Source organism: Drosophila willistoni (assembly GCF_018902025.1).
Source record: "Drosophila willistoni isolate 14030-0811.24 chromosome 2L unlocalized genomic scaffold, UCI_dwil_1.1 Seg168, whole genome shotgun sequence".
Classification (NCBI taxonomy): domain Eukaryota; kingdom Metazoa; phylum Arthropoda; class Insecta; order Diptera; family Drosophilidae; genus Drosophila; species Drosophila willistoni.
In genome coordinates, this window is record NW_025814047.1 from 579,511 (window position 1) to 603,153 (window position 23,643).

At 34.6% G+C, this 23,643-nt stretch overlaps 4 protein-coding genes across 4 annotated transcripts in view; 1 reads left to right on the plus strand and 3 right to left on the minus strand.

Moving 5' to 3' along the window:
* LOC6643372 (potassium voltage-gated channel subfamily H member 8) overlaps positions 1–23,643 on the minus strand; it is an 82,448-nt gene that overhangs the window by 30,825 nt on the left and 27,980 nt on the right. The window contains exons 3-6 of the mRNA XM_002066168.4: positions 7,970–8,155; positions 3,684–3,794; positions 3,312–3,431; positions 857–994 (exon numbers count right to left, since the gene is read on the minus strand). Of these exons, the coding sequence (XP_002066204.1) occupies positions 857–994; positions 3,312–3,431; positions 3,684–3,794; positions 7,970–8,045 (445 nt within the window). The 5' untranslated portion in view covers positions 8,046–8,155. The remainder of the gene's footprint in view (positions 1–856; positions 995–3,311; positions 3,432–3,683; positions 3,795–7,969; positions 8,156–23,643) is intronic.
* On the minus strand, positions 12,495–12,998 carry LOC6643371. The gene has a single exon (XM_002066167.3). The coding sequence runs from the start codon at positions 12,996–12,998 to the stop codon at positions 12,495–12,497; it is 504 nt and encodes a 167-aa protein (XP_002066203.1).
* Positions 15,442–17,409, plus strand: LOC6643370. The gene has a single exon (XM_002066166.3). The coding sequence runs from the start codon at positions 15,543–15,545 to the stop codon at positions 17,316–17,318; it is 1,776 nt and encodes a 591-aa protein (XP_002066202.1). The 5' UTR covers positions 15,442–15,542; the 3' UTR covers positions 17,319–17,409.
* LOC6643369 lies at positions 22,777–23,407 on the minus strand. Its single transcript, XM_002066165.1, has 2 exons — positions 23,345–23,407; positions 22,777–23,289 (listed from the first exon to the last, which is right to left on the minus strand). The coding sequence occupies exons 1-2, from the start codon at positions 23,405–23,407 to the stop codon at positions 22,777–22,779; spliced, it is 576 nt and encodes a 191-aa protein (XP_002066201.1).

Consider the following 23,643-nt stretch of genomic DNA (forward strand, 5'->3'; position numbering starts at 1 on the left):
AGCTGGATGGGGTTTAATAAAAGTCTATCTGAAAGTTAATTAGCAAAATGGTGGCAAAAAAACACAGTTTACAGCCAAAAAGGCCCAAAAAATTATTCACCAAAAAAGCTTTATGTAAATGATATTGAAAAATGTAAAAAGTTCAAAAATTTCTTAAATGTATTTTAAACCGTACTCAAAATCTTAAGGTAAAGCATTGACTGGACCGCAAAAGACATGCCACAGAAAAGAGCAAAGTTGACGGAAAGTTGATGTTGCTGGTATTGGTGTTGCATCCATGAATTAAGGTTGAAAATATTTTAATGTCAGAGACAGAGACACCATAAAACCAACACCCAAACCCACGACTCTCTCAAGAGTGTGTGTGTGTGCAAAAAGTCTGCGCAAGAAACAAACCGCGAAAATGAAATTGGAGGAAGGGAAAGTGGATGAGGGAAAGGAAAAGCATGGCAAAAGTTAAAGGTGACGTGCTGACACAGACAGAAGGAAGAGCGAAAGATAGAGACAAAGAGAGAGAGAGAGACTCTGTATAAAGGATATACCACAGCAGACACATTATAATCATAATATTTCATCTGACTTTACCGCATTTCGTTTGAACATTAACTTCAACTCTCTATATCAGCAATATTTGCCCAACTGATTGGAGTTTGGGTGTGCACACATACACTCACGCTTACAAGTCCATATATTTCATTCACAGATTCATTCATTATTCAAGCCTAACTAGTGCAGTTCATGTGGGTGTGTGTGTGTGTGTGTGTGGCTGTGTGTACTTTTGTGTGTGTCGGGGTATGTTTTTTCTGTGGTTTGTGTGTTAACTTTTGTGAATATTTATTTGTTGAAGAGTACTTACCGCTATCACATTCTTCATTCACATTCATCTCCAACATTTTCGTATGTGTGATGTCCTTGTGTGAGGCCAGAAAGAGAACAACATCGCGCTTCTCATTCTTAATCGGAACAATATCGAAAAGACACCAAAATGGTGCTCCTGCCAAAGTAGAAAAGAAAGTGTTTAAATTTTAAAGTATGTATGTACGTGAAATTACGTATACGACATGTATGCTGCACAAGATTTTTGCGGTGTGTAATCCGAAATTGCTTCGTGGTTTGCCAAACTGCCTGCCCCATCACATACACATATTGATTTTCATTTACCACCACCTAATTGAGGTTGCTTATTGGTCGACCAAAATTTCGCAAATGTCACATTTGCGTATAAAACGAATATTTAATCTCATCTCAGATCCACTTTTTGTTTTTGGTTTTTAATTAGGCCTTGCTACGAAAAATGAGTTTAAATTGCCTGACAACTCAATTAAATGGCATTTTAATAAACCTCCACAAAAAGTCTTTAAAATGATGCCCAAGGCCGATTCCATTGCATTTTAATAATTTCAATAATTAATATACGTCATAGTCTTGGTTAAAAGTTTTAAACACCAAGTTAATTAACAAAACTTATCAGCAAAAAAGTTTCTTGATGGCAACTAATATAGATATAGATACCTAAGTATATACATATATATATATCTATGAACCTAAAAGCTAACTTTGACTTCATCTTTTGCTGATTAATCGTGACCTCATTTAGCAGGGGCGAACGTGCAAAAATGTTAAGAGATAAATTTATTGCCGTCTCCATTTCACCAGTATGCCTAAGTGGCCATCATGCTCGACATCGCCACTTGGCCACAAGGCGGCATCATATCCAGGAATTTCGTGTAGAAGGATGTCTTTTAGTCTATTCAATTTGTATGTGTTGCTGCTTCTCTACAGCTCACAGCTGTCCAATACTCTCTCGAATTGGGACCATATGTTGTCCCACATTTTCAGGTCCTTCCAAAAGTCTTGACCAACAATAAAAGTCATAGCCATTTTCGTAGTTACTTGTGTTCTGGTACTCTTTGAAGCCCACTTTGTCATGCGATCTTATGACCTACCTTCATTTGTCTAATAGATGCGGTCTACTACTGTCAACAGCTTTTCTTTTCCTCTAATGTCAACACAGGCTTTAAATGTTTGCGGGGGTCGAATGTTTGTATGCTCGTGTCCAGGTCCTTCGAGACTTGAGCTACTTTTAGCTAACTAACTCAATTAAAACTAAAGGATGCTAACGCAAGCAAACAAAAAAAAAGAAACAACATACTGCATAGAGAGCAAAGCAAACATTTCGCACGATTTTAAAAAAATATATATACATAGTTTGTCTTTGTACTAGGCAATTATTTAAATAAAGTTTAATTAGGAATTTTTAATTTTCTCCATTAATATATGTTACTACATTTGGGTTCAAGTTATTATTTATTCTAAAGCTAACAAATTTTTGATCATACTTTTTTAATGAATAAAATGTTTTGTATCATCTTATGGATAAATCAGCCTTTGTAATATAATTTTTGTTAACAATTGTAAATTGTTTAATTTTTAAGAACTGTCGTGGAAGCTGATTTCACTTATGTAAATTAATATTTTAATTTATTTAGAAAACCAATGATGATCTCCAATCGAACATAACTAAGCATAATCCTTTCTTTTCACAGAAAAACAAAATCGTAGTATCAACTTTCTGTTTAATTATTAAAATCACAGACAAAACAAAGTACTGCCTTAATTGATTTACTTTTCTCCTAAAACCCTTTCATTTGAACTACGCTCCTGGTGACTTCTGTGCCCAATTCACTGGCTCTTCGCTTGTTCCCCCCTTACCAAATTATAAGTCGATAAGAGAGGCAGTTTCGTGTGTCGGTCCAGTTTCTACTCTGGGGCACTTAGTTAACCTGTATTGTCTGTGGCATTTGTGGCAAGTTGAATTTTATAGGTGGCAAACCCACACAATTGATTTTTAACTTTTCATTAGTTTTTCTATGCTGGATATCGAAAGTGGCAACAACAAGGCGATTGCAGGTATTAATCCTTTTTACCTGGAAGTGAAACTTTTATACCCACAACAATACACTCGCATAAAGTTTGTGTGTGTAAGTGTGTGGGTGTGCGTGTGTATGGTTGTGGTTTTTTCAGTTTGTATTAGTTTTTCTAGACAAAGCCATTTTCCATTTGGCAAGGCAATAGAAAAAAAAAGGGAAATTGTACCGCCAATCTATTTTTGAAACATTTTTCACGCATTTGTGCAGAGTGAAAAAAACAACAAACAAAAAAAAAGTTGCAGATTTTTAATTAAAACTGAAAACAATTTACTCAGCATTTTCTCACATACTTAGTTTCCTTTTCATTTGGCTTTTGCTCTGTTATGTTTTGTTTTTGTTTTTCCTTTCTCTCTTTCGTTTTTGTAGTTGTCGGGGGCTTACCTTCCTTTTTGTAGAAAATAACCTCCAGCTTAAGTTCCGTCTTATTTGAAAGACTTTTCTCAATTTGCTGTTTATGCTCCTCCTTTGTATCCGGTCCGTAAAGGAAATGACATGAGCAGCCTGTTGTTGTTTGCCATTTTGTTGATGTTGTTGTTGTTGTTGTTGTAGTTGATGTTGGGTTGGGTTTGGAATTAGGGGCGGAGAAAGAAATACAATTGAATAAAATGTACAATACATTGAAATGAGTATTCAAGTGTTAAATAAGTTGATGTTGTCTGTCTGACAGTCTGTTGTCGTCCTGTCTGTCGTTGTGTCTGTTTGTTGGCCAATTCTGTCCCATCTTCCTTAGTTTGTGTGTCTCATCCTTCTTACCCTTTTGCATAATTTGAGCGCGCGAATATCCTGTCAAATCCACGAACCCATCCGAGCAATAAACAATTGGATTGCCATTTGCCTGCGCATTGCCAAGCACAAAATTTGAGTCTGAAAAACAAGAAAAGGAGATTCGAAAAGAAAGCTCATGATGAACGAACGAACAAATGAATGAATGAATGAACGCATAAGGACTATGAAGCCAGCTGTTTCTCATTTCAACATGAAATATTGTCTCGACAACAATAACAATATTCCAAAACAGCAAAGAAGAAAAAAGAAAATAAATTCTTAAATGCCAACGTCGACTTTGAGATACTCTCTAATAATTTAAAGTTATTTATTACTAAAGCCTCAGATTGAAAACTAATTTAATGCCCTAACTAATAAGAAGTCTTTGTAGAAGTTGAAATTCAAATGAATAGACCTTTAATTAAATATAAAAAATAAAATCAAAACTTATCTAAAATATTTTTTTCTTTCAATTTATCATATTTTTCATGATGACGAATATATTTTATTTTCTTTCTCTAAATTGGTTTATCCTTTTGGCTAGAGTAGAACAATGAACACTGTTGTTCATGTTCTTCTTTTTGTTTACGGACATTTTCATTTCATTGGCTCCATTTCGTTGGAATTCCTTTGCTTTTTCCTTTATTTCTATGTACAGAATTTTCAGTGTCACCTTTAACTCAGAAATGGTTTCTATAAAATAAATTTTTGAAAAACATATACCCCAGACAATGTCATTGGGCAATTTGCAGAGTTTCATCCTTTTGTGTTTATTTGGTACTTGACCTTCTATGTGGAAATGAAATTTAATTAAATTTTTTACTGACAAAGTCAAAATGAAATTCTTTCGCATGTTTGCCATTTTGACAAATTAACAAATATTAGAGTATTGTCCGTAGCCAGTCAATTCTCAGTAGTTAAGCTTTATTGTGGCTATTTACCTTTTCAATTTGAAATAGCTAATTGCTTTGTCTTTTTCTTGAGCAACACGTTTCAAGTTTGGACAATGGCGACAATGGGAGTGAATAGAATCTTAGCCATTAGGTAGATTGAAAAAGTGATATAGCAAGGACTATTATAGAGATATTAGACACATATTTAACAAAGCAATTGGTGTTAAACGAAAATAAATTTAGCTATCAGTTTTTTAACAAAATCCACAATTCTCTTCGTAAAAGTTTCAATTCTGTCACCTCTGAGGCCTTTGCGAAGCTAACATTCATGGCATAAGATGGCAATTTGACACTATATTAACAGTTGTTTTAATGTTAATTACTTGAGCAAATCTTAATTACCAATTACATTGAATTCTTACTGACTGTGACCATGATCTTGATAAGCTAATACAGTAAATGGACACAGGGATTCTAAAGCTCTTTATTCCCAGTTACCTGATTAGTTTGAAAGCCATGAAAGGATACAATGCATACAAATAACGCACACACACACAGACACACACACACTTACCCGCCCATAGCAAGAAAGATCTGATATCCTTGGGTAACCTTTCTCTGCTCAGGAACAAATTGAATTAAACGACTCAATGGCACTACTAAATGAACGCCCACATAGTATCAAATCAAATGAATATATGTATATGTATATATGTGTGTGTGTGTGCAACACAAGAAGCAAACGTACAACTATCAATGTGGCAACAAATCCCCATTGTCAGATAACAATTGCAACAAGCAGAAAGCGTATTAAAAAAAAGGTAGCTGGCTTTTGTATTATATGTGGCAATTAAAAATACATTTGCAGGTAGATCAAAAGTTTTTTCCAGTGTTATTAAAGTTGAATAAAAAGTCAGCTCTCGCCCATTTGTGTGTAAAATTCATACGCCATGTGGGTCCGTTGTGAATTATACACTTGGCCATGGCCCTGTCTTTATACCGAATTACGTATACGCATATTTGTCCATATATATTTGCGTCTCAACGGAACGACATCAACATGAACATCAGGCTCTCTGTCAGTAAATATATCATACTGAATGTCTCAATGCTTCTGCTCATTAAAAATGCTCGGTTTTTTTTTTTATTATTTATGTCTTTCATAAAACCTTTTTAATCCACACAGCAGACAAAACAATAAAATTAATTTCATATCGCTAAAAGATAATTATCACCCGAGCCCTTCTAGCAATAAAACAATTAACAAGTATTTTGACCTTAGCAACCGAACAAACAATAAGAGAAAAAATTATAACAAATTTCATTTTAAAATGTCAAATGCTCATTACTCTGCAGGGCATCTTTCAAGGATAACAGTAAGGGAAAAAATGAAGCCAATGTTTTTTTCATCTGTCATTTTCTTAATAAAGAAAATTAAGGTCTCCTAGATCATGGTCATGTTTATTTATTAAGCATTCATGAGGCTCACATACTTCTCGGAAATAAGAACCCTTTTGAATGTGGATATTAAAAAATTAAAATCAAAAAATGAATAGATGAGGTGTATCTTAACTTTACACTTTTTATTGGAATAACAAATAAAGTTTCTTCTTTTTTTATTCGCTCTGTATGATGCTTCTACAATTGTGATGTCCCATAAATTTTACAATATAGGGAAAGGATCAGGACTTTAAAATTTCATTGTTTTCGAAATTGAAACTTGTGAGTATTTTGGGCATTTTTGCGTATGTCATGTTCTGGCAGGAACATGAATCACATCTACCATCTAAAGTTATTTATTTGAAATTGCAAAGCTTTAATACAGTCCCAAGTGCTTCCCTAGTACGAGATTGCTTAAAGCCAAAAACAAAAACTGGGCTAAACAGGCAACAACCATAAAAATGCGTTCAAGTAGGAAATTGTGCGCTGCATCAACAAATTTCAATCGCTTCTGTTTCACAAAGGTCACGGTAAAAGAAGCCATAAATCGCCATGTGTGTCACGTAGCATCATTCAGTTGCAAGTTAAGGTCGTCGGTGACTACTTAAAAAAATGCTGTAGATTCACAAAGAACTCTGGAAGTATTTCGTATATATTAATTAGCTAACAAAGTAAATGTTTCTTAATAGTCTTATTTTTAGAGCAACTGATTAAGTTCACAATGGAAAAAGTTTAATAACAAGCTTAACAAAACTTTTTCTAATGTCCGGACAGGAACTTAAGCAAATACACTAAGCCAACTAAAATCAATAATGCTTAAAAGAACATTTGATATAAATAGCTAATGAAAAGCCGATTGAACTATTCAAACGAAATGAAACTAAAAATAAATTTTGAATTGCATTGAACAAAATTTATAAAGGATATACAACATTTCTATACAAAATGAAATATTTAATAATAACTGGGCAAATGCAAATAAAGCAAACAATAAGCTGCTTGATGGACTGACTGAATGATAGACTGATTGTCAAAGTGTCAGACTGGGGTTTTGTTTTGTGATATTTTAAGGTTTCGGCTCCTACTCTGCTGCCACTTCTCATCCTTATCCCACGGCACTCTGTTGAGCCTTTGGTGTATTGCGTTGCCTGGCGACACAGCAGCACCAGCACCAGCAGCAACAATAATACATAACGAGTATACACAATACATAGTTTTAATTTCCCAGTGCACACACACACAGATACACACACACACACACACAGGCACATGCATGGTTTATGAGTGTCGTTGGTAGATTTCAATAAGGATAAAGCTTTCCCTGACGCTCGAACCCATACTTTCTCTTACATTTTCCCAATACGCGTGCACTTAAAAGGTTGCCAGCCGATGCCAAAAATCTCTACATATATATGTACATACAAACATATATGTATATATATTTATATATACATATGTATGTATATTTCGTTTTACGATTTAGCCAAATGCCAAGCTCTTGGCTTTCTTTCTCGTTTGCTTGTCTTTCCAATAAAATTGACATAAATATTACATTAAAAATCATATAAAATCCTAAAGGAGAATCGTTTAGCTTTCTTAGCTTTTTCCGCTTTTCCGCTTCTTTCCGTTTCATTTTTTTTTTTTCACTTTTTGATATCCTGTAATCGTTGACAGAAAGTTAACGCCTAAATGTATGCAACAGGCGGTAAAAAACACATACACACGAACTTGAGATTACGAAGAGAGAGAAAGCTTATCAAACCATGCAAAATGAAATTTAGTTACTGAAACCATTTCAACAGAATTCCATTCCATCAGGGTAAAACCATTCCTTTTAGGAATTGATAACCAAATGCTCTATTTTAGTTAAAGGGTATCTCAAAGTCGACATTTCTTACTTCATAAATCGGCATTTTATGTTTTTTTGTGTTTTTCACTTACGCGTTCCATCGAAGCGTGTGGCAATTGTGTCCAAGAATGTATTTTGGGGCGCTAGCAGCCCCTTACGGGCTGGCATGGGAATTCTGAGGCCTTAGGTGCGCCTATACAAGCGCTACTTCTTGGGCTAAAGGAGAAGTGCTAGGGGAAGCTAGCCGGGCGGGTGGCGGCGGGCAAGGCGTGGCTATCCTGTAAAGAGAAAAAAATGAGATGGAAAGAAAATTTATTGTTTGAGTTTAGCTAAATATTTTCAATTTAGAATTTGAATTTAACACAATAAACTTCCAGTACAAACAAAACATAAAAAAATGTCTAAATTGTTGCCGACTTTTTAATATTTGTGGATATTTTGTTGCTTCTTGTTCTTCTTTTTGGCTTCGAGGCAGAACAAGCAGAAGCACTTCGTTATGGCTACATGTAAATTTTATTCTCTCCTTTTTTTTATTGTTTCTTTGTTTTTTTTTTTTTTTGGTTCTGGTTTTATTCTGTTGACCAGAGCAACAAAAAACCACAACCGCAACTCTGACAGCTGTTGCGCTTTTGCTGTTGTTGTAGCTTTTATAGCTATTAAATAAAACTGAACAAAATGGCAAAAAATGTCAAAACGATAAGCGAGTGAAAGAGAACGAGATGGGGTTTATTGGAGAGACACAGAGAGAGAGCGAAAAAGAATAAAGAGTATCGACTATTAAATGTTAACCAGCCAGTGAGCGACTAAATGGTTGAATGAGTGACTAACGACAGTTTGGGTTATGCGGGTTGAATAAGCCAAATGATAACAATTGCTTTCCCATATACGAACCGAACTGTGAACTCTGAGTTCTTCTGTTGCTGACAAACAACACACACTCACAATAAATATTCGTAGAACTTTGTTTTGTTTTGCAGACATCAACTCATAAGATAAACATATTTTGTTATTTTTTATATACTAGACCGACGGTTCACTTTAGATATCCAGCGAACAACGATGTGGCAAGACATGAGTACTATAATTTTAAATCTTCTTTTGAAGAATACAACAAATTTATTTAGTTTAAGCAAGTTGAGCACCGTATTTTTTAAGCAGATTGTATTAAAATAAGTCCTTGTCTGGCATTAAGAGTATCATAAACAATGTGACGATATGAGTCTTGACTCATTTATGCATAAATATATGCTTATGGTTATTATATGTGATAATATCTTATACTTTATTTAAACTATTCAAGAAATTGCAATAAAAGTTTCACAAATATGTGTTGTATAGATTTTTGTTATCTCATATATAAAGCGAGATATGGAACGATTAACCTTTCTACAGGCTATGGACAATTTCAAGTTATGAATAGTTATTTTTGGTTTTACAATTAAGTGTCATATATTGAATTTAAGTTGCATTTCAGATAGAAGTAGGCATTGACATCATGAAAAATAAGTAATAAATGTGTATAGCTTTTCTGTAACTCGTAATTTTTATTTTCCAACTTCAAGTAAAACGCAAAGTTTGCTTCTTTCTTTCGTTCTTCTAGGTCTGGGACGGAGTTTATAATGCGGAATCCGGTTATAATGACTCCGATTATAACGTCCGACCGGTTATAGCGACTAAAGTTCGATGAGTGAGTGGTTATATGAAAGGGCCCCGGTTAGTACGTCTTCTGGTTATAACGACGAAAATTGTCGGTCCCTTGAGCGTTCAGTCTTAAAGTTGCGATTTTTTGTAAAAATTATCATTTATTTCCATTTACTAAAAATGTCTCAACTTTGGGCGCCTCTAGCAACCATGATTCTCAACCGATTTCAAACATTTTTGGATTCATAATCTCTAAAGTATTCCCTATCGACTATATATATAATTTTTGCTAAACGCGATCATGAAAAAACTGTTTTTTGCAACGCTATCCGAGCAGAGGCCCAACTGTGCGTCGTTATAACCGCATTCTACTGTCTATATGTTTGAAAATCGTTAATTCCTTTAATAAAATTCCTAGAATAAGTTTCTTTTCCCAACTATGGTTGCATTTTATAAAATTTTTTGTAATATTTTCTGGTCCATGCCGCTAAGCCTACTTTAATAGGATTTTTTATATGTCTTCTAAGATATTGCTCAACAAGAAGGCTTTTCGATCGATGGATTCTATGACAGCAATATGTTTGAGTGGTCCGATACGATAATTTGTAAAACCTAATCTCAATTAGGCAATACAAGTCTAAAATACCAAGTTTAAATAAAGTAGCTTTCTATTTAATAGGCACAGACGGACTATAACTATATGGAAACAGCTTCTCACACTAATCAAGAAAATGCAAACACATATACTAGCTTACGGGGTCGGAAGGGCCTTGAGTTAAATTATGTAATTTAACTCAGATGTTTGTAATGCAAAAAAAAAATACATATAGGTACATATACATATACATATAATACCCTATAAAAACAAAAATAATGTAGATATGTACATATGCAAAGAAAACGGAAGAGGTCAGTTGAATCATTTGAATTTTTAACATTTTTCACGATTAAATAGGATTGTAGTTATATTAAGTATCTATCTATCTATCTATCTATACTAAGTATCTATTTAGTAGTAACAAAGGCATTTTTAGCAAGGTTTCTGTATATAAATTTTTTGTAAAGATACTTTTGTTGATTTAACATTAAAGTTTCCCGTATGAAAATTGCATAGTGTAAAAGCTGATTTTTGCCTTTTATGCTCGTTAGTTTAGTTTAGTTTAGTTTGGTAATCTGAATCACGCTGTGAAATTTGCTCAGCGGGCTTATTACATTACATATACCACGATGTCTCTCTTTCTCTCTCTCTCTCTCTCTCTCTCTCTGATAACAAATTGATGGGTGCGGGGGAGTGCATGGGGTCTCTTTGATAAAAGGCTATGGTAATTGGTGCTTGCTAACTAAGCCCCCAAAACAGATGAAGCCGCAAGACCAACCTGGTGAAAATTAAGCGACCACAACCACAACTATGCAAATTTAGTTACACGGCCAAATGCAATTTTAATTAATATGCCATAAGTTGGTCGTACACTGCCTAGGTACCCATAACCTGCATTGGAGTCCCCAACCCTTTAACCTTGTACACCCCACTAACACACACACACACACACATGCACACTAGGTGCAAGAACAATATTTTGTGTGTGTTGTGTTGAACCACAAAATTTTCATTTCCAACATTTCCGCAGGCAATAGACGGAAAGGCGAGCAGCAGGTGATGCCGCAGGCAGATGATTTCCAGGAATCTCTACAACTTTAACACAAACACACACATAGACACAAATATGTTTATATATGCACATATACATATGTATAGTGTGTTTGAGTGTGTTCGTGTGTACATGTGTGCAATTTCCGTTTCCGCCTTTTTCCACATGATTAGACTGATGATACCTTAGTTGCTCTCACCAGCTGAGCCACAGTTGAGGAAAGGCTGCGGGCATACTTACAACAAAATGCACAGTAAAAACATATTTTTTATAGTATATATATGTATGTATGTTTGTTTTTTATTATCAAGGAAAAAACTTTGAGCTCAGTAGAAGTAAGAAAAATCTGTTTTCCATAAAACTTGGCTTGGCTTCTCCTCGTCTATACTGGTATGTACATATACATATGGGGGTATAATTTTCCCTTTGACCTGCCAGCTTAAACTCTTAAATTCGAAAGGTCAATTTGATGGCACTTAGATGGACAACTTTTCAAATGTTTTTATCTGCATAATAGGCAAAAATATCTAATATGGAGAATAGATTGCACACACAGCCGCAAGTTATTTCCCTCATGTCCCCACCAAGCCGAATACTCGACGACGGACCGACGGACGGACGGACAGACCGACGTGTTAGATTCATTTGAGCAAATTTACTTGCTTTATGCGCGTACATTAGCCAGAAGCTGCCCAGGAGCTGGGTTTCCATCTCTATCTTCCCCTATCTTCTGCAATAATAATGTTAAGTTGGGTATTAGATGGAACCCAGAGCAACCGAAAATGCCTTGTAAGAAATGAAACGCGTCTGGCATTTTTAATTCCAACTCCAATGCCAATTCCTTTGCCTAGTCAAGCACGTGCGCCATATAAAAAAAAAAAAGGAAAGGAACAAAAAAACAGCGAAAAAAACCAAAGTTCCTTAGTCAAGTTCAACTAAGACGAAATGTGCATTCTCTTTCCAAATTTTTATTTCAAATGTTAACTGTCTGAGATCAATTTTATAGAAGGAATGATCCTCAAAGTCCTCAAGAATGAAGCCATTGTTTCATTAGCAATTCTTAAGCTCTTCTGGAATTTGGTATTCTTTTTGGCCAAGATCTCTATCTAATATAGCTACTGCAAACATTTTATCGAATTAATATACCCCTGTCCAAGTCTAAAGGCCACGCTGAAACGATAAAAAACTTCACACACTTGACTGGATAAGAACCAAGAGGGGGAAGCGACTGCGGTGTTGGATTAGCAAAATGTGCTAGCTAGTGAGCTTTTTTTTTTGTATTTATTTATTTTATTATTTCAACACAGATTTCTTTCATTTTGTTAGACTAAATATCGCTGGACTTTTTGCTGCCACGACGTCTTTGCACGCGACTCTGAATGAATCCCTTAATGATCTTATTATGATTGACTACAAACTCAAACCACAGATGCATATCGGCCTCGAAACTGAAAGCTGGTAAGGTTTGCATATCCGTGCGATAGCCACGCACATAATAGCGCACATCCTTTGGCCAGGGACAACGTTTCGGTATATTGCTAAAACGATCCATATTCTCGCGTCCCAGTTTAATCATGGTTATTTGATTTTTATTTGACAGCAAATTACAGCCATCAATATCGGTTAGATTGAAAAGTGGAAAATCATCGCCCACACTCTTCGGTCTTGGCAACATGACACGCATATTGACCTTAAATTTCACAACAGGCTGTCGGAATTCCAATTCAATTGTGAAGGTGGGACGCTTTGAGCTCTTGCTTATGCCACAACTAAGATGTGAGAGCATATTCTCTGGATCATCGCGGGTGCAGGAACAATTGTTAAATATCATATCGAAATTGGACTACACAAAATTGAACAAATATAATCCATGGTTAGTTTAAAACATATATTTATCTTACCCTGCTACTGGTTACATATTCAGCAAGGCAAATTAAGAAAAACAACGAGCTGAATTTAAAATCCATTTAGCCTCTCAACCGAACACAAAATAACAATTGTCATAATATTATCATGTGCATTACATATATTGATGCCAGAAAGGCCAAAAAAACAAAAAAAAAAAGATCAACAAAAGGAAAACAATCAGCTGGTCCATGGGCGGTTAACCATTTGGCTAATTATTCATATTTTTAATTGCTTTTTTGTCGTCGCAATGTTCGCATGTGATTAACCCAAAGCAGTTAATGACAAAATCATTATGGATATATACGACATGGATACACTAGGTATATACGACAATTCAAACTTATTTACATATTCAATCAACAGAGTATGAAATTATCTCGAAAAGTGCAAAAATTCTACATGAATTAAATTTACATTATGCTTATTCGCTTGACCATTTGGTTATGTTTATTGGTTATGTATGTTTACATAAACATTCCCTTGGTTACTTAAATTTATAAAAGTATTGCATGGCAACAATTTTACTTTAATACAGATTAGTCATCGAATGAACGGTTTTTTTTTCATATATTACGCCACGATTCTAAGTTGAATATTAATTCCTTGTTATTTGCTAAGAAAAGCGACTTAACTTGTTGCCTTTTATGTTTATTTTCAATTTTCATGAAATATCTACTCGCCACAAATTACCTGGAAGATATTACAGATATTAGTGATACATATAAGATAGCTGCATGAATAACAGAAAAATTTCATTCAAATGAATCCTTTCGAGTTGAATGCAATGAAATGTATGCACTTATTAAATTTTATAAAATACGTAACTCAGTTGAATGAAACTTCATTTATTGAGATTTTAAATGGACTAAGGCATTTCAATTAATTTGAATAACTGTCCCATTTTATTTGAGAAATTTTAAAGTAAACAAGCAAACAAATTTATTATAATGCTTGGATAAATTATGGTCACAAAAAATTACTGGCTATTAAAATTTCAATGTTCAATACACTATAAGTTTTAATTCGCAGACGTTTTCGAATGCGAAAAATCTATTTAAGGTGAATGGTTGCCTGATTGACAATAATCCAGTAAACATAATTGAAACTGTAACTTGCTTTGTCGGCTTAAGGTCAAAATTTTTCCGAATAAATAAAAAAAAGACTGTTAGTTTTTAAATATATATTTTATATTCCGATATAGTTCGGCCAATCATCGGTGGTTGTCTTCAGTGTAATTATTATTTATTTTCGGAGGTATTGCGTTATCAATCAAAACAAAAAAAATATTTCCTTCGTCGATACTTCAACCCGAGAACAACAACATTGACCAGATCAATTCTAAAATACAGTAATCATAAATTTATAAAAATATACAGTGTACGTAAATACTAAATTTAGAACTGGAATTCAAATGCATTCGAAGCATCTCATTGTCCTACATTAAAACTCATTCAATTTGTTTTTTATTTCGATTAAATGTGCGACTAAGCTTAATGCGAACGCACTTATTCACTCCAACTCGATTTTCAAAATTCAAATTTATTTATATCGTTATGAACATTGTTAACTCAATCTTATTTTTGTGTCATTCATGCATCTTTCTAATATATATACACTTGTATGTACATATGTATATACATACATATATGTAGTTAGTAATATCCAGTGACAAATTTCAGTTAGTTTTGCTGAAGGATTTAAAAATTTTGTTGTGGTGTGGTGGGGTATATAGGATCGATTGTATATGCACTGAAATTAGTTTTTGTATTTCAACCTATTAATAGAATAAATCTTTTGGGTTAATTTTGCCCTATTTTCATACCCGCAACTAGTGAAACTCGATTGGTATCTGGCGAAGAGTTTTAATTTATTTTCAAAAAATGTCACGAACTTAAGCCCCGTCGATCCATAATTGACTTGGGCAACACCAAAAACAGTGCTGTCTAATGGCAGTGTTGGTAAACGGCCTAAACGAAGAACCGATACAAAGCTTCACATTTTTATTCATATAATATTTGAGACAAATATTTAACACATATTTCGGAATCTCGCCGAAATACTTTTAAGTTTTTACGTACAATACATTTTTAATCAGCTGTTTTAATAGAACATCGGCAACCCAATATTATCGTAATTTTCAACTTAAGTATTTCTTATAATAATTCTTTGAATATTTTAAAGTGTGTAATCAGCATTTTTTTTTTATTAAGCTGAACACAATCATCAAAAATAAATGAGTATTAAAATATATAATATGAAAATTTTTTGAGATTGCGGTGAATATCGAAAATCGATAGGTGGTTCCAATTACTGGTTCCGATTACTTCACGAATCGATGTTATGACGACGCTTGGTTTTTGCCCCAACATATCTAGAGTTAATATTTTTGACATTTTCCTCCAATCATTTTGTTAGTTAACTTTTACAAATTAGGAAACTTTAATAAATTATATAAACTATTTCCAAAATGAATAATCAACACCCGGAATCAAGTGGAGTCACCCCAAAGGAAGAGAGCCCTAACTCAGATAGGAAACAGCATTGGTCATGGAATCTTCGTGTGCTTATTTCTAACTTGTACATGAAGACTGAACGACGCCTGCCGGGAGCGAGTGTGCCGAGATGTCTCCAAAACACGAGCCAATGCGTCAGCAAGCATCGATGTGCTCCACTGCCCGATTACCCCTGTTTTGAGAGTGCACAAGCTTTGAGGAACACCCTGCATGGTCAGCACTATGATACATTTTTGGAAATTGTCGAGATGAAAGTTCTGCAGGGTATCTATCCTGGCGATGGGATCATGGAGCGCCTGGCGGATATGGCTATGATTTTGACAGCCAAAGGTATTAGTGTTGCAAAGCTGATCAGTCTTTATGAAACACTTGTACGTGTATTTTATTTGCTTTTAAATACTTTTCCACCCTGTTGGACGGGCTTGCGTCCCTATTACCTTAACTTTTTGAAGATACCAGTTCCTGAAATATGCACAAGGCATTCCAAGCCGTTGCGAGGAAAACTACAATTCTATTTGGATTTGGTTGAAAATATTATACCCGAATGCAGCGATGAGGACATCGGCAAATTAAACAAATTTTATCAAAATCATGTGTACAACTTCACCGAAGAAGAGAAATTAAATTTGTCGCAAGAGACTGTCTTTCTACGCCATGTCCAATCATATAATTGGATGAACGAACTTTGCTTAGACGATTTCAATCAGTTGGACGCTCCAGTACGCCTGTCACGTGTTTTCGATGTACTTAACATGCTGACCCGAGTACTTGAAATGGAGTTACTTTCCTGGCTAGATCACAATCGTTTTCATCAATCAAGTGTGGAGGTGTTTCTAGAAGGCACAGAACCTTTTGCCGTTTTAGTTTTCAATCTGAAACCAAAAGAGTTCTTTACGGATTCAGTTCGCCAGGTGATGAGATTGTTTAGCCTTGGGGCAGCCAAGTCCTTAGATTGGGAGCGTTTAAACATATTACAACGCTTGATATCCCTCATTATGGAGGTCAGCAGCACTGCCGAGATCAAGTATGTGAACAATGCTGTCATCTACCCCAATTTGGGGCCATTTACCCAAAAGCTTATAACTGACTTCTTTGCTGTATTTAAAACACACAATACCGAAAAGATCCAGACTTATATAAAGATAATACCCCAACTGGATCAACCATATCTACGCTTTGAGTTCGCCGATCATTTCCTAAAACTCTTCTTCTACACCAGAAATCAACCGTTCGGACCTCAGAAAGTGTACAAAGAATTCCAGTCCAAACAGTGGCTCAACTACAAACCCAAAACTGAGATTGCTCATGATCAGGATGGTGAAATACAGCTTTCCCGCGAGGATTATCTCGATATTCTGTTGATTGCTCTGAAGGCCTATTGCCAATGGTTAGACTTGGATAAGTATTGGAATTACTTGAAGACGAAAGAAATTATTCAACCTCTGCAAACCACAATCAGCGTTCCGTTTGGCAAGATAAAGGAGGAACCCCATACATCACAAAGCAGCAGGAAGACCAAGATGATTACCAGCAGACCCAAAATCAATGTGCCAGTGGCTAAAATTCACCTGAACTCCATGTGCGAACGCTATGGCTCTAGTATTCTTTATTTACGCCGCCTCAGAAGATTGCTGAAAGATAAGGTAGCCAATTTAGTAGATGTTACTGCCTGGCAAATATTTTTAGATGATTTTGTTGACCATAATAATGAGTCAGGTCTAGAAACCTAACCTGTTCCAGATCTGCTTTTTGACTGTAAACCAAGTTTATATGAAAATTTAAAATGAATTTATAATAAACAACACTTATTATTCAAGTAAATCTAAAAGGCGTTGCTATATGGATTTAATTGGAAACTCATAAAAATTTCAAGGAATCCACATATTCTTGAAATTTATTTAGTTTAGGACTAATCAAAGAGCTTCATTTAACACAAGAAAAAGGCTTAAAGGGAAAATTCATTTTAAGTCTTTATTCTTTTCCAACTAATTTTGCCTAAAGTATTATATTATAGCTATCTATTCCATGTAATCTACTTTTTCGTTTGCAAATTTTAAATATTTATTTATTCACATGCTTTTGTTGAAAAAGAATTTAAGTTTCTTTGTTAAATCAAGAAGCCAAAATGCCGATTTAAATTGCAAATAAAATATATAAATATTTGTTCTCTGTTTTCCGTTAACTGCAACGAAAAGTGTAAAATAATTTCTTAATGAACTTAACAATCAAATTATTTTTGCTCTCTTAAATGAATTTAAATATTTGATATGTAAAAGTGAAACGTATTTATATTTCATTCAATTAATAAAAAATCCCAATTGATTAATATTTTCAGAATTGCAATTATTTTTCTTTGCTTTATTTTTATCTGACCTCTGAAGAATTATTCGACAATCAAATACTCTATAAACAAAAGAATTGAGAATTTTACAAGAATTAAAGACTTAGATTGGTAAAAATCAATGTTAAATGATTTACTTAGTCTATTATTCTTCACCAAAATTGATTGAAAATTATCCAATTAGAGAATTTTAGAGTTAAGCTAAAAATCAATTGAAAATGCTGTTAGAAATAAGAGTTATCTAAATGAAAATTGCATTCTCAACTGACAAAAGGTGCAAATTGCCTTTAGAATTATGTCCAAAGTCATTTGCTCAACAGGCAGAAAGAAAACTTACCCCAAGGGCAAAAGTAAAATAAATTGGCCTACTTGTATTTTGAGTAGATGGCCATTATATAAATTTCGTACATAAATTTAACCACCCAGAAGATGAAACTAACCATTGTCTGTAATAGTAGAAATGGCCATTCTATAGGCGTTTGATGATTAAAGTATATGTATCTATACTGTAAATCAATTTTTGATGCCTCATGACCAGACACCAAAAACTTTTGCCATTGTCAAATAATAAATGTTTCTCTGGCGTTGAAGTTGCTCGGCGCATTAATCTGTGAAATTGACAGGAGCAGCAGCAACAGCAACAACAAGGACAACAACCATTATATGGAAGAAAGATGAATTTTCCACACAAAATGTTGTCGAAACATGAAAATGGCTTTTCGTTGTCATAGTCAAAGTTTTGTTTTGGTTTTTGTGTTTTCGCCTTTCCTTTCTCGTCTTTCCCTTTTGCATTTCCGTCTAATGTAATTTTTCATTTGATAAAATGTTTGCTTTGCATAATACAAAAACCAAGAGCAATAACAACTACACTAACTTATTTTAATTAATGATAAAAAAATTTTGTGTGGATGGCCACAAAATTAAATTTTCTGTAATTTTCATACAGAGTTATATCCATATACAGTGAAACCTCGATATAACGAACTTCGTTATAACGAAAAACCCAATATAACGAATTTTTTGTTAAGTCCCTTGAAAAAACCTCGTTTTTACGAAGTTTTTCATACAAAAAAACACTATAGGTATAACGAATTTCTGAGCCTAAAAGCCTCTATGTAAAAAAAAAATTTGATAAAGAGATGACTAAAGCCAACCGTAAAATTTTATTGCTCGTTGATAACTGCATGGCGCATAAAAATCCTACTTCGCTTAAATCCATTAAATTACAATTTCTGCCGCCAAACGCAACATCGAAACTACAACCTCTAGATCTGGGAATAATTAAAAATTTTAAGCATTTCTATCGCAAAGAGGTGGTCAAAATTTTTATCAATGACATGGAAGAGGGGCGCAAGAGCAATATTAACGTTTTGCAAGGTATCAGAATGGCCCATAAAGCATGGGAAAGCGTAAAACAATCAACGATTGTCAACTGTTTTGCGATATGTGGCTTTGTCGACAGTCCAAATATTACGGCTACAAACGATTGTATTCAAGACAGTGAAGAATGGCTTGTCATTAAAAACCATTTTAATTTGGATGAACATTTTGACGATTTTGTTACCTTCGATGACAACGTTAGTGCTTCGGGGCCTTTAACTGATGATGACATTGTTGGTAGTTTTGCGAAGACAGTCGATGTTGTCGAGGAGGAAGAAGAGGAGGAAGAAGAGCTAGAAACGGTTATCACCGCAAAAGAAGCTAAGCAAATGGTTGAAAAACTACAAACTTTTCTTGAGGCACAAGAAGCTACACCCCAGACTACTTTTGATGGCTTAGCATCTGTTGCACAAACTATAGATGGCTGTATTCAAAACTTGCGCAAACAAACTAAAATAACCAATTACTTTAATAAAGTCTAATAAAAAAAAAATGTTTATTTTTTGTATATTTACCCCCTTTCAGTGCAATTTAGCATTATTTTGGTGGAAACAATGTTTATAACGAATTTTTTTTCAGATTTCTTTAAATTTCGTTATACTAAGGTTTTACATTTCAGTACCTATAGCGAATCAATAGATATAACGAATCATTTTGCGATCCCCCTCAGATTCGTTATATCGAGGTTTCACTGTACATACATATATACTGGCATAACCGAGATTACAAATACTCGAGACACGTGCAAAAGTTTAGTCGGTTCTTTGTTTTTTTTTTCTTCCATTTTATGAGCACTTCCGCGCTTACTTCACCCAAACAAACAAAAGTTTAAAAGTCTTAAAACAAAAGCCAAAAACCAAACTCTGTGGTTTATATGATAAAGACAAAAAGTAAGTACTTACTTTTCTGTCGATGAGCAGTCATAAAAAGGGTTTTGTGAAAACAGAACCCACATCTAATTTAGTGTGATTTTCGTAATAAGCTGCTGGCCAGGTCTGCTCTTACATTTGAGACCTACATGAATTAAAAATTTAAAGAAACTATCTACATACATACACCCACATTCACTTGGGGGAAAGGGGAGCCCTAACCACATATATGTACATTTTTGTGGTGGCCTTGGCTTATCAAAATGTTTGCTGTTAATTGCTTGAAAGAAAACTGATTAAAATTTCATTACTTGCCCATATCTAATTACAATTTAAAAGCATTTTGCCAACCAAAAAAAACTAAATTTGACATGAGACAAAAAAAAGAAGAAGGCCGGAAATTGCATCTTAATGAGGAGACTTTTTTGGGCAAGAAGCCCTCAAACTCCAAAGTAAAGACTGTCAATGGAAAAAATATTGAAATGAGTTTGGAAAAACGAGTTTTTAGAGAAATGTGATTACTTAGTTTCTCTATAAATACATAAGTAACTTGTATTTGTGATAATTAAGATAATAACAATATCAATAAATCCATACATTTTTAAAAACTTTCGTTAAAAATCAATTTTCATTTTAAAGTTTTTTAGGTATTCCAAAAATTTTACTGTCTTATTGTGAGAAGAAATCTGAATCATTACAAATAAAAATGCTTTATTTTTAAATGAGGTTCCAAAACAAGGTGCTTCGTAGAATGGTCGGTGACCCGTTCTAAGTCCGGAACTCTGTTCTACACAGGGTCTTACAAATCCCCATAGTCCACAAGAAGGTCCTGAGATTCGGAGTTCGGCAGGCTTACCAATCACCCCAACCGGCACCCACTGGATTTGCCCTTCATACTAGTCTCCTCGGTCCCAGCAGATGAGGACTGAAGCCCACCCGATAAACCCTGATGTGGCTTTATTGTAATTTTATTAATGCCCTGTATTTTATGTTTAACATAAAATTTAATCATTGTCCAAGTCTAAACAGATTTTAAATATACTTAACACCAAAAAAAACACAAAATTTCAAATGAGGTTTCTATTGAGACTTTTTAAATAGAATCGTCCAATTTGTTTCAGGGAATGTGTAAAGTGGGTTTTTTTTTCTTTCTTTTTTTAGCCTAAAGTTAGAGAATATTTTTGTTTTTTGAAATTCGAAATATTCGAGGAGATATGACGTTTTTTTGTAAATGAGGAAACTTCAAAAGCGTTTATCTCGAAACCACATTTCTTGAACAGGCTACAGTCCTTTATTACGAGCCGATTTTAATGAAACAAAATGCAATTAGTATTTAAGATTTCTTTTGGCAATATTCTGATTGAGGTCGGAAACAGAAATACATCTATGCTGAATCTTACGCCAGGTTAAACTTTAATTTAAAATTTTTTAAGAAAGTGTCCGAAAAACATGATGCCAACCAAGAATACCCCCTTTAGATCCTACAAGCTCAGAGACTAAACTGCTTTAAATGGTTTGTTTTGTTCCGCGTTTAAGGTGGACTTAAGTTGTATTGAAAATTTTCAATTAAAATCATTCTCTGACACTTAATGAAATATTTACATTCATAATTCATGTGAAGGCGTTTGCCTATAAACCATTTTCACTTACAGGACTGGCCGCAATACTCCCTTAATTAACGTCTGGCCTTAATTGGGTGGGCTGTGTGTGTGTGTGTGTGTTGGGGGGAGGGGTGTAGTGTCGGTTTGGATGTATGTGGGCTAAAGGGAAAAAAGGGATTTTCCTACTGCTACTACTAAACACAGAGTTTTCCTATGGCTGACAACTAGTCAGTCAAGTTTAGACAAAGTTAATTGTATGCAAATCTCTGATGTCTAATTAAAAGACTTTTGTTACACAACTGGCAGAAGGAAGAAGCTTTCAGCTTGTTTTTAGCCCTGACAGCTGCAACATGTGCCAGGAAGTGAAACTGGCGTAGAATGGCAATTTTTGTTCTCCCAATCTCTCTTTTTCTTTTAGTCATTTGCCCACTGTCTTTCATTATGTGTGTGAGAAAGCGAGTGTGTGTGTGTGTGAGCCAAGTTGATGATTAAAAAGGGAAACGTTATTAGTTACCGTTACCATTTTCCAGAAGTTGTCATCTGTCAAATGCCAAAATTGTGGCAGCTGGTTTTCGAAATTGTGTCGCCATATGGCTGCAACAATGCTTTCTCACTCTGTAATTGTGTGTAAGCGTGTCGGTATGTCGGTGTGTGTGTGTGTGTGTCTGTTTGTGTGAGCTTGGCTCAGGTAATTGAACAACATTTGTTGAATGGCATGGAACAAATTGCCACATCCACAGCCAACCAGAGCATCAGCTGGTTGCCTTTGTTGTAGGTGTCAGACCAGTCAGTCAGACAATCAGCCAGGCAGCCAGCCAGGTGCCTCTAGATGATTTTCTGCAATATTAACTCTCTCTCTCTCTCACACTCTGTCTCCCTCTCCCTTTTTTTTCTATCTCTTCATTACTTCTCTCTATTTTCTGTTATTATCTGCTTTTGCTCTGACATATTTTAATTTGCTTCTTCTATCCATCTGTCACATAGATTTCAATTGAGGTTAGACTTTAGATTTCTTGCCTCCTGTGACAGTGCGTTGCACACGTGCCACCAAATGACCCCGGACCAAGGTCAAATGTTTACGCTGATAGCCCAAGACAACCTTAACCGGTGTCTCCATTTCAACAGCTGGTATTAGACTCAAATCCATACGAAATCCACGTATATAGTAAGTTATGCCCGTCTCGAAGGGGCATTGTTTGGGTAGATTGCTGTATCGCTCGACCAAACTGCGTCCCATATGCATTAGGGGCACTTGATTTTTATTGGCCAACAATTGACAGCCATCGGTGGTGAGATTGAGTAAAACGAAATCCATTCTCATATTCGGACGGGGTAGCACAATTGTCATAAAAAAGTCATGATCGTTCAGAGTTTGCTTCAACATGAATTCCATACTAAAAGTTCGTCTCTTGAGATTCTTACTTAGACCACATTTGAATTCTTGTATAAAAATTCCTTTATCATCGTCAGTGCTGCATGTGAAGTTCTCAAATTGCATTTCAAAGTCGTTCTAAGAAAACAAAAAATTCAATTGTTATCCTCGACAAAACATTACGTATACGCACCTTAGACTCTACCAGGCCCACAATTGTGGCAAACAGAAGCCACAGAACAAACTTATAACGCATAGTCTCGAGTTTACAGTTACAACTGTTTAACAATTGAACCAGAAGTAAATTGAAAACCAAATCTAACATAACAAATAACATTATTTTGTTAATACCAAAATAATAACAATAATTGATGAAAATTTACCAAACTATTGAAGCATTACTAATGAGGGGAGGGTAAGGGGGAGAAGAACTGGGCCCCAAATCAACAATTACTATTGTTGTTATAGTTAGTTAGTTAGGCAAAATGTCCA